The sequence below is a fragment of the Eschrichtius robustus genome, chromosome 1, assembly GCF_028021215.1.
Source record: "Eschrichtius robustus isolate mEscRob2 chromosome 1, mEscRob2.pri, whole genome shotgun sequence".
In the NCBI taxonomy this organism is placed as follows: domain Eukaryota; kingdom Metazoa; phylum Chordata; class Mammalia; order Artiodactyla; family Eschrichtiidae; genus Eschrichtius; species Eschrichtius robustus.
The window spans coordinates 134,852,129-134,867,658 of NC_090824.1; the positions used below are offsets into that span (position 1 = coordinate 134,852,129).

General features: G+C 49.3%; 1 protein-coding gene across 3 annotated transcripts; it reads right to left on the reverse strand.

The window, feature by feature from the left end:
• Positions 1-1,253: 1,253 nt before the first annotated feature.
• Positions 1,254-14,381, reverse strand: UBL7 (ubiquitin like 7). Of its 3 annotated transcripts, none has more exons than XM_068555554.1 (11): positions 14,330-14,381; positions 12,752-12,964; positions 11,193-11,312; positions 7,680-7,762; positions 6,830-6,914; positions 6,218-6,275; positions 5,354-5,487; positions 5,043-5,092; positions 4,629-4,796; positions 3,911-4,033; positions 1,254-1,503 (listed from the first exon to the last, which is right to left on the reverse strand). In XM_068555554.1, the coding sequence occupies exons 1-11, from the start codon at positions 14,367-14,369 to the stop codon at positions 1,366-1,368; spliced, it is 1,212 nt and encodes a 403-aa protein (XP_068411655.1). In that variant the 5' UTR covers positions 14,370-14,381; the 3' UTR covers positions 1,254-1,365. The 3 variants fall into 3 exon arrangements, with proteins under 3 accessions (XP_068411655.1, XP_068411661.1, XP_068411671.1); XM_068555560.1 differs by having other exon boundaries at positions 14,280-14,345; XM_068555570.1 differs by lacking the exon at positions 14,330-14,381 and adding an exon at positions 14,190-14,257.
• Positions 14,382-15,530: the final 1,149 nt, after the last annotated feature.

Genomic DNA, 15,530 nt, shown 5'->3' on the forward strand with positions numbered 1-15,530 from the left:
CTAGGATAGAGAGGGAAATGTGGAGACTTCACATTTTCTGGCAGGCCACTATTCCAGATGTGGCCTGCCGTCCAGGCCATATCTGGAATAGTGGGGCCTCCCAAGTACCTCTCTTTAATAAGAGTATCACTGATAGATTGGTGGTCATCCAGAGAGAGGAACAGGACGTGCTGGGGACCAAAACCAGGAGGACAGGTCAAAGGGCAAGTGAATTCCTACCACTCTCCTGAACTCACGGAGCCCAGCTCACAGAGCAGAGGGAGCAGGCCTGTTCCGTGCGGTCCCTCAAGACAGAGAGGGGGCCAAGGGGTAAACGCTCTGGGGAACAAAGGACAGAGTAGGCAGTCCTTATCAGTGGTAAACCTTTTGTCCCAGGAGGTGACAAGCAGACGACTAATGACCGTGATTGTGGAGGCTGTGGCTGAAACCTCTGGCAAAGGGACACAGCAGGAGCAGACTTCTGAGCAACTTCCCACCGAAACACCAGCTGAAGGATTTTCTTCCTGACAAAGTATTCAAAGCACATGAAACCCACTCGCTCAACTTGGACATGTCTGCGATGCGCCAGGGAACACTGTGCCAGGGGAACAAGAGCTCCGGCAGATCGAGCAGCAGCTTGGGGGTTCGTGCCCTCTCTTCAGTATGAAAGCTGGGTCCTGTTTGTGTTGGTGTTGTTGTTTAGTATTGTTATTTAACTGCTCTTGTATTTACACCTTCAGGAGAGAGAAGAGGGCCCTGCCTCCTGGCACGGCTCTGAGGCCTGGATTCTGGCATCATTACAGAACAGGCATCAAAGAGTGCCTGGTGAGACTAGGCCAGGGGAGGGACAAGGAATCTTTTGAAAGCCTTTGGAAGAGGGAGCGACGTGGAGGGTGAGCTTCCCCGACCTGCTGCCCCGGAAGTCCACCTGGCCCCTCCTGAGACAGGTCACCTCAGAAGCACAGCCTCTTCTGGCCACAGCTGTAACGCAGCAGCCACATGGAGACTGGGCAGCAGTCCTTGGGCACATCCTGAGGATGCCACACCCAAAGCACCAAAGGCTCCGGGGGCTATCACTGGAAACTTCTGCCAAAAAACCAGTGTGGGCATCACGCAGCATCTCAGGACATGGATCTAAAATTCTCTACCCAGGGCCCAGAAGCAGGGGCCAGCTGTGCTCCCTGATGCCATGGCACAAAAACCTGCACACCATGCTTGCCCCACTGCCTCTACCAGCTCAGATCAGCCAGAAAGGCCAAGCACTGGGCAAAGCAGAAGGTCGACCATCAGATGTATTGGGGAGAGGAGGGATGGGGCACCTTCAAGAGTGCTTCCCATGGGCAGCGGCCTTGGCAGTTTGCTGGGGGCTCAGGAGGAGCAGGGAGTTCATGGGGCTCCTCCGGCAAAGATGAGCTCCAGGGCCGCTTGGATGTCCCCCCCGGTGGCTTGCAGGGCCCGCAGGCTCAGCTCGTCATCCTGGATGCCCATGTCACGCAGCTGCTGCAGCTGGGGCTGCCACTGGCTCTGCAGAAAGACAGGACAGGCAGAAGCTGTTAGTTAGGCTCCTACGGGGACTTGCTTATGTCTGTCCTTTCAGGGGGAGAGAGAAAGGTGGGTTCCCCCAGTAAAGTTGCTGATGTGAAGTTCCATACAACACAGTGCTTCTAGGAGAACTACAAGAGAGGCCTGAGGGTTTACAGAACAAATTACAGTAAAAGTTTTTCCAATAAAACAGGGGAAAATGTAACATAAGAATCAAAAGAGAAATCACAAAGTACTCAATGTCTAAATTGCAAAAGATTAAGTTACTTTCTTTCTCCTGCTGTATGTATAGACACACACACAAACACAAACGGGTGGGGGGTACACTTTTAAATTAACTTCGCTTTTTACTATGGTACACAGTGAAAAGTCTCACTCTCATCTACTCCCCTCCCCACCCCGATAACCTATTTTATTTTCTTTGAAGAAATATGAATATATATTCCTATATTTACCCTTTGCTTATACCCCTTTTTTTCTTCCAACATAATGTATCCTAGAGAGCTCCCTATGCCAATACATAAAGAACTTTTTAATAACTGTATAACATTCCAACTTGTGGATGTCCTGAAATGTACCACAATTGGGCTGTTCCCAGTCTTTGCCATTACAAACAACACTGCAGTGACTGATTGTGTACAAATGTCATCCTCTACATGCACATACATCTTCAGGATAAATTTCAAGAAATGGGACTGCAAGGAATTACACAGCTTTAAGGGCCATCTGTACTTCCTTCTTCATGAATAGTCTGTTCATGTCTTTTGCCCATTTTTCTATGGCGTTCTTGGTCCTAAACCACAAGAACTTCTATAGTTCAGGGAGGTTTTGCCCTTTGTCTGATACGTGCAGATTTCTTTCCCAGTTTGTTATTAGCTTTCAGACTTCGCTTGTTTTTTTTGGTGGTTGGTTGGTTGGTTGGTTGGTTGGTTGGGTTTGATTTGCTATGCAGCAACGTTCACATTTATTAACTCAAAATATCTTTTACTCTTTATACAATGGTTCCTCGATTTTGACTTTCAGCTACGAGAGGCCTTCTCTACCATAAGGATTTAAAGAAATTTCGTATTTTCAAAGCTTCATCAATATCTCTATCCCATGCAGAAGGAAGTGCACACCTGAGGGAAAAGGCTGTGTTCACACTATGGGAAGAAGAAGGCAGTGGGGATGAAATGCAAATTCAGAGAAGCAGGCAGGCAAGGGTGAGGATGTGCTGGGCTTTTATAAAAGCACATAAACCAACTCAAACTCATGTTACAGGCCAGGGAGAGACATGAAAGCTTCTGAGCTGGAGAGCAGAGTGAACAGGCAGCAGGATGGGGCAGATGCAGGAACGGAAAGGACCAGCTGCCCACGGGTCCTGCTCCCGTTCCCCTCACTGTCCACCAGGGCCATGTGGGCTGGCGAAAACCACACGGGCCTGACCCAGTCTCTACCACTTAATGGCTTGATGACCGTGGACAAGTTCCAGAAATGACTTTCATGCCCCAGGCTTAGGAGCAAAGGAAAGAGAGTGAAGCAAACAGCCTGTGCACAGAGGCATGCAGTAAAACGTGAACCCCTTGGGTCATGCACTTAGCTGCTAGCTAAGCTTCCACATTCCGTGAGGCAGGGGAGATGGTGTCACCCACTGCTTAAAATCTTCCACGGCTCCCTGGTGACCACAGGACAAGACTAATCTCCTTACGCAGGCGCTCAATGAGGCCCTCATACTCAGGCTCCTGCTCTCCTTTACTCTGGCTCCATCTCAGGATCTTCCGCACAAGGACACCGCCTTCTGGTCTTGCCTATTTGAATTTGTCACCTGTACCTCCACATTCACTCAAACAAGTGGCTGTGTCTGCCTGGACACCATGTCCCCTCAACCAAACACCCCTTCCCTGCCTGGCTAACCTCTAACTAATTCTTTGACAGTCAGTCCAAACACCCCTTCCTCAGAAAAGTTTTCCCCGACCTAGGCTCTCACCTCAAGCCTGGGCTGGGCTTCTCGCCCTGTTGCTCCCTCACTGCAGTAACTGCCCGGCGTCCCTCCATGGCAGGGATGAGCACTGGCTCGTCTCTACCCCAGGAGCTGGACCCAGGCCTGGTATATACATGCTCAAGGCTCAGTCACCGCTCACAGAATGGGTGAGTGTCCCTTCAATTAAAACTGCCACAAGTATTCAAGCCAGGTGGTCAGCGGAGCCAGGCCGTGGTCACTGGGTGCAGGAGTGGAAGCCACAGGGACAACTGCCCTTGCTGGGAGCATCCTCTCCTGTCACACTGCCACACGCCAGCTGCTCCTGGAGCAAAGCAGGCCAAGTGGGAAGGGCCTCCAGAGAGCAGAAGAAAGCTCAGTGTCCAAAGTAACTAAGAAGCCATGTGAACATCAGGAGTGGGGAAGACTGACCTGAAGGCTGGGCTGTCCGGAGGCCTGCAGCGCATGCTGTAGAGCTTGGCTGAAGAGATCATTTGTGATAGGCGTCCCTGACTGGACGCCGGATGACATTGGGGAGGTCCCTGAGGAATGGCCCTAGAGACAAACCAGGGTCAAAACCAGGGTCAGTGCCACGCTCAGAGCCACCTCAGTCTCCCAGCGCATACCCACTGCTGTCACATCACGCCAGGGTGCCCCTGGGTGCCCAACGACTGCCTCCCAGCAGGGGCTTGCATGAGACAACCGCACAGAGGTGCCCCAAAGCTCTCTATGTGGGCAGGAAAGGTTCTGTTCTCTTTTGCTCCAGGGAGATGGAATGGAGGCCCCGACCTAGCCTAGGACCCAGCACTGGGAGAGGTGGCCTTGGAAGCTGGAGTGACTGTCACCAGGAATGCTTAAGCCTGTGATGTTTGGCCACTTTCAGGGACAAGGAAGGGTATATTATGTGACGGGAGGTTCTTCCAGAGTGCTGGCAGGAGTTAATCAGGCCCATGATGAACCCCAGACTTCTAAGCCCTAAAGGCTGGTGAGGGGAGGTCGCCTGAGCTGCAGCAGGAAACCCACCAGGGCTCCAGGTAGAGTTCGGCTCAAAGCAGATCTAGCACCAGGGTCAGCAAAGGTAAATCCATTCTACCACTGGGACCTTCTCCCTTAGGGGCCTGGCCTTGATCTTCCCGCCCTCTCTCCATACCTGGGTGCCAGGAGTTGGCGTGTGAGAGCTGCTCTCCGGAGTGCTGGCCAGGGCCAGGGCGGTGGCCAGCTCGCTCTGGGTGATAGGCCGGGGCCCGGCAGCTCCACTGTACCCCAGGGAAGCTGGGCGGGAGCTGGGTGTGCTGCTCGAGGGCGTGGACCTGGCGCTCTGAACAGGAGAGGCACCAAGAATCAGGGAAGCAGCCCTGTGACGTTCTCAGATGAACCCCACCCCCACTCTAGGAACAGCTCTTGGGGAACCTCCCCAAGCTGCCAGGTTCAGACAGCAATAGTATGACATAGCTGGGTCACCAAAGGGCCTCCGATCACCTCCCAGCTGGGGCGTGCCAGGTCCCAGGGAGGGGTGCATCCCCAGCACCAACTCCCCCAAATGGCAGGCAGCCAGGCCACTTACTGGGTGAAAGTCATCCTCATCATCAGAGAGCCCTTCAAACAGGAAGCCACCTGGAGGAGGGAGAACAGATTTCAGGAGGAAGAACAGAAAGGCACAGGCGCAGCTCCAGAATCTCAGCTCTAGTTACTCTCCAAATTCATATTTTCATCTCTCCCCTTGGAAAATTACAGGACAGATGCACTCCCTGACTCAAACTGAGAGTTCCCGAGGAACGCCCTCTGCCAGCACTATACATAGCTGCTGAGTAAAGCAAACCCCTGGACCACTGCCCGCTCCCCAGGGGGCCTGTGTTCCACTGTCCTGGGGCTCACCTGGCATATCCCGGTACGAGCTGGAGGGCATGCCCCGGGAAGAGGAGTCGGCCCCCGGCAGCGGGGTGCTGCCTGCCACCGAGTGCAGAACCAAGACAATGGCATTGACCAGAGCCGGGTGAGCAGGCACTAACCTGAGATGGGGCAGGAAGAAACCCAAGGGTGACTAAGAAGGAACGAGCACCCTTGGCCATGACAGGAATTCTGGGTGCCCCTCACAACAATCAAGTCACCCACGCCTGCCCTTCAATTTCCCAGTCTTCAGCACCTCCCTCCAGTCGGCCTGTGCTCCCGCTGCTCTGTCCCCAGAAACAGCAAGGCCTTCGCCCCCGGGACCCCCTGCAGATGCTTCACCTTCCCCTCCGGCAATGCATGATGAAACATGCACAGCCCAGGAGGCTCAGGGGTCAGTTTCTGGTCTTGACTCCACCACTACTTCACTGGGCAATCTTTGACAGGTCCCTTCTCTTTCCAGGCTTTGGCTGTTTTCTTCACTTGCAAATAAGGGGATACAACCTCTACTTTCCCTTCCAGCTCTAAAATTTTGGGGTGTATGTACGTATACCTGTTTCTTTCCCAGGTTAAAATCCTTCAAAGGCTCCCTAATATCTACTGAATGAGATCTAAACTGAGCTTGGCCTGCAAAGCCACCTCTCTCAGAACCCTGCTTCATCCCATCTCTGCATGCCCCTGCCCTTGGGCTTTGTCATTCCCCCCATAGCCCTTGCTCCTTCTCACCTCCTGACACATTTGGAAGACAGATTTGGGGGATGGGCTCCAAGAGCAGAACACAGGGCGACGATTAGGTTTCTGGCCCGACCATGAGGAGAGATAGGGTCCCCTTAATAAGATGGGTATACTTACGTATCAAGCATGTTGGGATCAGCAAAGACAGAGAAGAGGTCCTTGTCCTGGAGAACCCCTGAAGGAGAAGAGGGCTCACCTCAGAGACTGGAAATTTAGCCAGATCCAGTGGGGAGAAGAGACTTCAGGCCTCAGAGCAACCAGCTTAACAGGGATGCAAGACTACAAAGCAGCCCTCACGAGAAGCGGGGGGAAACAAAGCCCCAGCAGCACAACCACGTGCTCTCCGTCTTGCTCCCTACTTGCCCCCCGCACTTAGGTTACATGCTGTGTACCACTACACCAGCCTCTTTTCCCCTTATCTCTGGGTTCTTCCCTTATCCATCAAGGTGTGCAGGAAGTGTTCCCTGATGGCTGTGGTTTGGGCTAACAGCTGCCCTCACATGGCTTCCTCATAGTCTCATTTCTGATGTTAGTTAGGCCATATTTTCGCTGAGGGACTGACAACTCTTGGAGGGCTGGGTGTATGGAATACATCTGGATTACTCCCCCTCCAGCCACAAGACCAGTGATTCTTCACAAGATGGTCAAAGGTTCTTTAAGGTCATTGCCTCCTCCTGGTTTCTCCTTCTCCAACAGCTCCTATTTCCTTAAGCTCAGCCTTGCACTTACCAAGAGCAATGGGGTCACTGCTGAGGCCTGGGGTGGCCACAATGATCTGATCCAGAGATTCCTTATTGCTGAGCATCTTAAAGACCTGCAAGAGAAGTGGGGAGGGCTGAGCACTCCAACTAGCTCAATGCACTCAGCAAATACCCACGCTCTGCTGAAGGACTTCCTCCCTCTAAGTGCTTGCACATACACCACCGCAATGGGACAGTAGCCCCAGGAAACAGATGAACCTCTTTTTTCTCCGAGATCATGGCTTACTGGAGGAGAAACAAACAATATAAAAGCAAGATCACAATAAACCTTCAATCTCTGGTCTTTTCCCCCATTTACAGTTCTAGTGCTTCCAAAATAAAAGCTCTCATTATAAGCCCAATAACAAAGGTTTCTCTAGATCCCAAAAGTCCTTTTCAATCTCCACACAATTACATATATTGGGAAGTTCGCAGCTGTATTAATCTTGCTTATCGACTCTCCTATAGAAAGACATCAGTGCATTTTCCCAGTGAGGAAATCCTGGTAAGGAGCGGGGGGCAGGCAGTTCAGCCAAAGTCAAAGAATGAGGCCCAGCAGAAACAGTATATGCATCCTTTGCTGTAACCATATTCATTCCATGAGGCCAATGTCAGGAGAGGTTGTATCATTATCATTAGAGGGAATCAACAATGCCTAGCTGAGAGCCTCTTTGGGGGAAGATAGGGCTCTACTGAGACCCACAGACATGGCAAAAACTCCCCAAGGAACCCTTGGGAGCCATGGCAACCGGCTTCCAGCTCCCTCTCTACACCACTCGAGTTCAACCCTTCTCCAGCAGGCCTGGCAAGCATCTCGCAGGGGCTGGGCACATACTCACCGCCTCCCTGTAGGAGGAGCTGCTGTGCAGGGCAGCGTGCAGCACCCGGAACTCCCGCAGGGCAGCCACTTTGTCCACAGGTTCTGGGGACAAGACACTCAGTTACCCTACAACCCGGCCCTGCCCCTGCTGCAGACACACAACATCACTTCAGCAAGTGCCCAGATGCAGGTCCCCTTCCCTCGTCACCCCACTAAGAATGGGCACCTGATTAGAAAAAAACATTTACGCCACAGATGTGAAAACTGCACTCTCTTTTAAGCATCTTCAGTAGATAAACAAATTCAAGTTCCAGCAGAGGGGAATCCTACCACATGAAAGAGACTGTTCTGATCAATATCCCACTGCAGGAGTTCTAGGCTTTTCACATTTGAAAAGGAGGAGCGTATAAGGAACTCAGCAGACTTTTGTGCAGTGATTTAAAATAAGTGCTGCAAGCCATCTGAACAATATGGAGCTATGTTGACACAATATGTTAAGAGAAAGAAATAGAACATAGTTGTATGTGCATTCTCTAGTAAAACTTTGTGATGTGTGTCAGTGTGCACGTGGGCCAAGGCTGGAAGGAGACAAGCTAGGGTGACAGGATCAGGGGTCACTCTTTTCTTTTGGATATTTTCTTTCAGGCCTCTGTAATATTATTTTGATTAAAAAAAAAACAAATACAAGAACGACCAAGAAAACACTGTACTTCTAGGGTTCTTAACCAACTCATCACGTGTCCAAAAACAAGCATGTCACTGGGACTCAAAGCTCCTTTTTGATCTTTGGACACAGTGACTCACATATATGGGAAAGTTTAGCAGTTGTCTTAGTTTTACTTGGTCACTTTACTATTTAGGACATCAGCCCATCTCACAGGTAAAGAAATTTGGGTAAAAGAAGGGGGAGTAGGCAGGAAGTTCACCCTGGGTCACACTTTTAGAAGTGTGGTGACCCTCACCCAAAACGGCTACTTGTGATTGTATGGACTGCGTACTGCCCAACTGCAGACGCACCGTTCCCAGAGCAAGGTGAACAGCACCCCTAGGGTTCAGTGCGGCAACCACATCCTTACCTATAGCTCTAATCATGAGGGATGTCTCTTCTGAAAAATACTCACCTCAAGTAAATTACCTAATTTATTCATTCAACAAACCTGTGCTAAGCATTTACTCCACGGTTTTGGAGTAAATCTTGTTTTGTGCAAGGCACAGGAATACAAAAAGTGAGAGTCCCTGCCATCAAGGAACTTAACAGTAGGAGAAATGAGACTGGATTAAACACACACACACACGATTACAAAATACCCTGCTGAGGACTTCAACAGAGGCATGGACCACAGCGAGGGCATTAGGAACACAGAGGCAGACAGCTATTACCGAGAGGGAGGACCACACAGAGTTGCCTCCCAGAAGAGAACGTTCGAGAGTGGTATTTAAGGTAAAGCAGATGTTTACTGGGAAGAGAAGGTATTCCAGGCTTAAGTGAGAACGAGTGAAAGGCATGGAAGAATGTAAGAGGTGCTTCGAAGGAACAGTAAGTCGTTCTTGGTGGCTGGAGCCCGGGGTACACACCCCTGCTCAAACAGCAGGCCTAAGTGAGATCCTAGAGGGATTTGTTACCCTCTGCGTAGAACCACCAAAAGGATCCAGGTGGGCAGGAAGAAACTGACACCTTCTCCTCCTACAGGATCTCATCTGGTGGGAGATAAAAGAAATGTGCTTCCTTTTGGAAGAACACTCAAGGATAAAATACCTAAAATGCTGTCACAAAAGTTTCTTTTCAAATCTAAAAGTTTATTTTCACCTCCCAATAAAAAGTCCGTTTGTTTCAAAAATAAATCTCCAGGCGGAAGGAGGGATGAAAAGGACTCAAAATCTTAAGCCCACAATCAGCTAAGAGTTATGCTTGTCTCTTTAACATCTGTGAGCTAGTTTCACCCTTTGGAAGTGAGAGGCAGCCAGCCCAGTGGGAAGAACATGGGCTCTTGAGCCAGGAAAACCTGGATTCACATGCCAGCTCTTACATTCATTTTCTAAGCAGGTGACCTTGAATAAATACCCTTCTAACCCTCTTTTTCTCCATCTATAAAATGCTAATGCTGTTACCCAACCCTGCTGAGCCACTGTAATGATTAAATGAGATATCAAAGAGAAACAATCTGGCTGGAAGCAGCAACAAATGCTACTTTCCTTCTGTCAATCCCCTCCAGCCAAAGATCAGAGGGGCACATCTACAGTTGAGCAAGTTGCGTTTACTGCTCTTACAGAGAGAATGCCACCACCAGAACCATGGGGCATCTCAATAAGAGGGAGTCAGAAAGAACTTACAGGATTTGGGCTTTGGTTGGGTGACTTGGAGGGAGAAGTTTAAGGAAGCAGGGTTTTGGTCTGGATTGGAGGCTGTCAGGAAGTGGGGGTGATTTTATGATCACATATCTTAATAATTCTTATCTAGAAGGAAGGAAAACTAGTGTAAGATGAAAGCTGTAATTGGTAAAGAAGCAGCAGTCACTCATAATAGCCAGGTTAGAGGGATATTTGGTCATTTTTGTGGTTTGGACAATGTTCATGTTTTTGTCTCTGTTCAGAAATGAGAAGAATCTTGTTTTTGTCTTGATCCATTACAGACCCAGAGTGAGTGTCCTTGTAGATGTTGGTGACCTGTGAAATTGTTCATGTTTCAAGGCCTAGCTGAAGGCCAGGCCAGCCCCCAGATGTCAGAGACTGCCTTTCTCTTTCTCACTTCCCATCAGGGTACAAAAGAAGATCTTTTTGTCCTTTATGTTTAGAATTGAAAAGAGGGAAAATTTCAAGCTGATAACCAGTCAAAGCAATCGTGAACATTATTAAAATATCAAACTGCCCGTTTTTAACAAAGCTAATCTCTTATATAGCTTAGCTTTATCTTTGGGGAGGCTTTTAAAACACAGATGCAAAATTTAAATTATGAATTCCAAGCAGCACCTTTTATTAATAAGTCAAAAAAGCATTAGAGGCTTTGTATGTTTTCTCCAAGAGCTACTTTCATACCACTCGAATATTTTCAAGCTTCAGGAAAATAAATTATCAGTATAGCAGGAGTGAGGTGACTGAACAAATCACCGCCTGCAACAGCTTGTGGGAAGATTTGCTAACATGAGAGCACACTACAGCATTTAGAGGAAAGCAGGGAGTTTCCAGCTTTTTTCTAATGAGAACAACAACAACAATAACAAAAAGATACAAGGTTCACCCCCTAAAGGAGTTTAAATAGACACATCCTCCCCACCCCATTAAAACAGTGGGTAATGAACTTAAAAGTAGAGAAACAAACCCCTTTCTTTTAGTGGTGTTGGCAGCAAGAGGATCAAAATTGTACTCTGTTAATCAATGTGGTCTAATCCAATAAGTAATAAAGATACCCTCTATTATCATCTCAGGAAATCACCCCTTTGTTCCACCCAGGCCCTTGCCTCAAGAACACACACAGACCCTCCTTCCCTTGTAGATATTACAGAAGCCCTGCCTGTCTAACAGACAGCACTCTCACCCGGTTTCTGATCAGGCTCAGGCCAGGACTTGCGCAGAACATGGACTGTGGACCCAGGCTGAATGCCATAGAAGTCAAGGGTCTGATCATCTTTTAGCTTCCGGCCACAGTAGATCAGATCTAAAAAAAAAAAGAACTCTTCATTTATATTTTATTCCTCAAAACAATTTAAATGATTTTTGTCCCCTAAGAACCTTATCTTGATTGGACAGATAGCTAGAGAATGATGTATGTTTTTAAAAGTATTCTTACTTAATAAATACATTTTATTTTTTATTTTTTTTATTTGGCTGCGTTGGGTCTTCGTTGCTGCATGCGGGATTTCTCTAATTGTGGCGAGTGGGGGCTACTCTTCGTTGCGGTGCGCAGGCTTCTCATTGCGGTGGCTTCTCTTGTTGCAGAGCACAGGCTCCAGGCGCGCGGGCTTCAGTAGTTGTGGCATGTGGACTCAGTAGTTGTGGCGCACAGGCTTAGCTGCTCCGTGGCGTGTGGGATCTTCCCAGACCAGGGCTCGAACCCGTGTCCCCTGCATTGGCAGGCGGATTCTTAACCACTGCGCCACCAGAGAAGCCCAATAAATACATTTTAATAACAATTGTTAGCGAGCACAAACTGATAAAACACAGAATCTACGCGGGAAAACTCTAGAGCTTAACACCATGGAGACTGCTCAATTTAAATGAACGGGAAAATGCAACAATATAAAAGGATGAACCCCTTATTTTTATGACTGAAAACACACTTTTTGCCAGCTTATACCATTTGGTCAGTTTATATGACATTGTGTTTATAATATAATTTAATTATATTCACTTTCACTGCCGGGGCCTGGGTTCAATCCCTGGTGGGGGAACTAAGATCCTGCAAGCCACGCAGGGAAGGGAAGGAAGGGAGGGAGGGAGGGAGGAAGGAAGGAAGGAAGGAAGAAATTATATTTAAATTCCTTCTTCCTCCACCTAGAATGCCCTTGCCATCTTTCCTTTTTCACTGCCTTCCCTCTAACCAACCAACCAACCAAAAGTCCTTCTAACCACCCCTTAATACCCAGCTCAAATGCCATATACTGAGGGGCTTTCCCTAGCCAGCTCCTCCTTCCTAACCTAAATTTTTTTTTTTTTTTTTGGCTGTGCTGGGTCTTAGTTGCAGCACGCAGGCTTCTTAGTTGGGGCATGCGAATTCTCAGTTGCGGCATGCACGCAGGATCTAGTTCCCCGACCAGGGATTGAACCCAGGCCCCCTGCATTGGGAGCACGGAGTCTTACCCATTGGACCACCAGGGAAGTCTCCCTACCCCAAACTCCTGCTCTATCAGAGAAAGAATTCAACAATGTCACAGTTAAGGAATGGCGTGATAAAGTAGCTCAGTATAACGAACGACTAAAATGGCAACAATAGTTTCATTATGATTTGTGTTTCTATTCACCCAACAACAATCACTGCCCTGGAGTGTTAACGTTAGGAGACAAATCCCAAACTCTTAATTTACCCTTTAATTCCAGAATTATTCTCCCCCAAAAGAGAAAAGAGCAGCAGCCCATCCCTAGTCCACAGAGACTCACCGATCAGTTCGGGGTCTGGAACAGACTCCTGGAGTTTGCCAGCAATGAGCTGCTTCAGAAATGAAATACTATAGCCTCCCAGTGAGTATTCTCCAAGCTCTGTCTCTGGCAACCGAAGAATAGATTTGGGGGCAAGTGGCTGGTCAGCCAGCTTCACCGCCAGGTGCCAATCTGAGAGAGACATCCTCTCTCTTTCGCGCTCTCTCTTTCTCCCTGTAAAGGAACAAAGCTTTAGTGGTTAAAGGACAGACCACCACCCTACACCGCCCCCACCCCACCAGGGGGCTGAATGAGAGGTAATTCAGGGTGACACTTGGAAAAGTGCAAGATGCAGCATCAGGAGGCCAGAACTAGAACCTGGGGCCCTCTCTTCACTCATCCTATGACAGACAGCAAGGGACTTCAGCTCTCTAAGTCTCAGTTTCTTCAGCTTTAAAGTGGACATAAAAATGTCATGCCAGCTAATAGGAATGTTGTGAGGTTCAAATGAGATCATCCAGCACTCTCCCTTATGTACACTCCGTGTTTCTTCATCAACTCTTGCTTTAACTACCACACAGCTTTACAACAAGCTCCCTGCCTCTGGCCTCTCCCTACCAAATATCCATGCTGCCACCCAAGCCATCATTTTAAAACACAGATCTGATCAAGTCACTCCTCTGCTTAGAATCCCTCCAATGACTCCAGACCACCTCTATGAATAAGTCTAAATAGCACAGCCTGGCTTTCAAAAACATTCACAACTGTTCTCTCTGCCAGCCTTCCTCCCCAGGAGCTCTGGGCTGCCCCGCCCTCCCCAAGCTTGGATTCAAAACAAAGCTCTCCCCCACTTTATACCTCTGCTCATCTGCTAACTCTGCATGTAACTCCTCTTCCCTCTTCCATCTCTAAGCAAACTCCTATCAAGACCAACCCAAATACAACCTCTCCTGTCCCCTCTCTCTTCCCTCTATTGTTGTCATATTCCCTCATGGCAAAGGGTTACAAATATCTATTTACTTCTCAATCTCCCCCGCATCCCATTCTTAGAGGCTCTTGAAAGCAAAGACCAGAATTTTTGGTCGTTACTGTCCCAAAGCCGAGTACTTATGGGTGCCCAGAAAATGAATCAAAAACCTGAGGGGAGAAGAACCTTGTAAGGCAAGATAAGCCCTTGCTATAATCATTATTATTTCCAAAGTTGCTTCTTTGTAAGAGGAAAGAAAAGGCGTCAGAGGCTGCCCAGCAGACCCTAAGGCATCCTCAAACCGTCCATCTCCAGGTTTATGGCAGGGAAGGAAATGGGGCTTTTAATCTACCATATCTCATTTAATCCTCACAACTGTTCCCTGAGACAGGAATTCTCATTTACATACTACAGACAAAGGAACCGAGACTCAGAAAGGTGAAGTCAGTGGCCCAAGGTCACTGATAGTTTATATTGGGACAGGGACACTACCTCTTGGGTAACGACCCCACCGCTCCCACGGGACCAGCTAACTAGGCAACACACGTCGAGCCCGCGCGACCCAGGACCCAGCGCCCTCACCCGTCCCGCGGAAAGAACCCGGCCGCAGGGCCGCCGGTGTAAACACTCACTCACGTCCTCTCGCCGGAAACAGGAAGCTCCGCGCTGCATTCTGGGAGTTGCAGTTCCTACTGCGGCCCCCGCCCCTTTACAAATAGCCAGCCTGCAAGTGGCGCTAGTTGTAAAGCTTCCGGTTCCGGGGAGGGCGTAGTTTCTCTGCGGTTTGAAAGTTCCGGCGCGAGAGTGTCTTTGTGCTTTCGTCGGAGAGGCGTCTAGAGCTGTCAGTGTTTCAGGGCGCAGGTCACGAGAGCGGGTCTTGGCGTGAGGTTTACAGCCCCGCGATTCCCCCACTGTCCTGGGACGCATGCAGAGTTCTTCGGTTACTCCGGGTCCTTACAGCGCCGCAGGTGGGAACTCCCACTGCCGGGCTCTTGGGCACATCGCGGACCCCGGATCCCCTCCCGCCTCGACCCTTCGCTCCCAGAGGGCCCTTTGCCGAGGGGCCTATTCAGACACGCCTCAACCTTGCAGCCCTCACCAGAAAACGGCCTGCCTTCGGGTGAAGTCAGCCTCTTTTGTGCTTCTCGTGGCGACCCTACCTTTGAGGGCATACCAGGAACCCAACGATGACTTCCTCCAAAAGTTGGTTCGTTGAGAGAAGTTAGCAAGCCGGGTTCCTCTTACGTCCCAGCATGCAATGGTGGGAATCAATTCGGGGAGGGCAATTTCCACTGAACTCTTAGAGAAACTGCATACAGTCGTCCCTCGGTATCCGCGGGGGCTTTCTCCCAGGACCCCCCACCCCCACCCCGTGGATACCAAAATCCGCGGATACTTAAATCCCTTATATAAAATGGCATAGTACAGTCGGCCCTCCGTATCCTCGGATGCGGAGCCCGCCGGTACCGAGGGCTGACTGTTAGATGCGCGATTAGAATAGATGGTGTTTGCACAGAGGTTAGGATTAGCCAACTATTCTGATTGGACTCTACTCGAGGAATTAATTCAAGGACTAAGGAAAGCAAAAAACAAAGAAAACACAGGTGAATAAAAAAATAATGGGGTTGGTCCTAGCAACTAAAGGCTGATCCGGTGTGCACAAACGTAAAAGCATGACTGCAACGTCCCAATGTACAGCCGGGGACTAAGGCAGCAACTGTGAGCAGGATAGCTTGACTGAGGAGAGCAGATAAACTGCAGGGTCTCGGAGGGCCTGACGCTGGAGGCTAGTCACTCCTCTGCTCTTCTAATACGGGAGATTTTCACGAAAAG

Bases quoted from the DNA above. Each gene is read 5' to 3' on its own strand.
- UBL7 (XM_068555554.1), bottom strand. From the start codon at position 14,369: ATGCAGCGCGGAGCTTCCTGTTTCCGGCGAGAGGACGTGA. The intron at 12,965-14,329 runs GTGAGTGTTTAC...GTTCCTTTACAG, and splicing joins TTTCCGGCGAGAGGACGTGA to GGAGAAAGAGAGAGCGCGAA. The intron at 5,093-5,353 runs GTGAGCCCCAGG...TCCCTCCTCCAG, and splicing joins CTCGTACCGGGATATGCCAG to GTGGCTTCCTGTTTGAAGGG.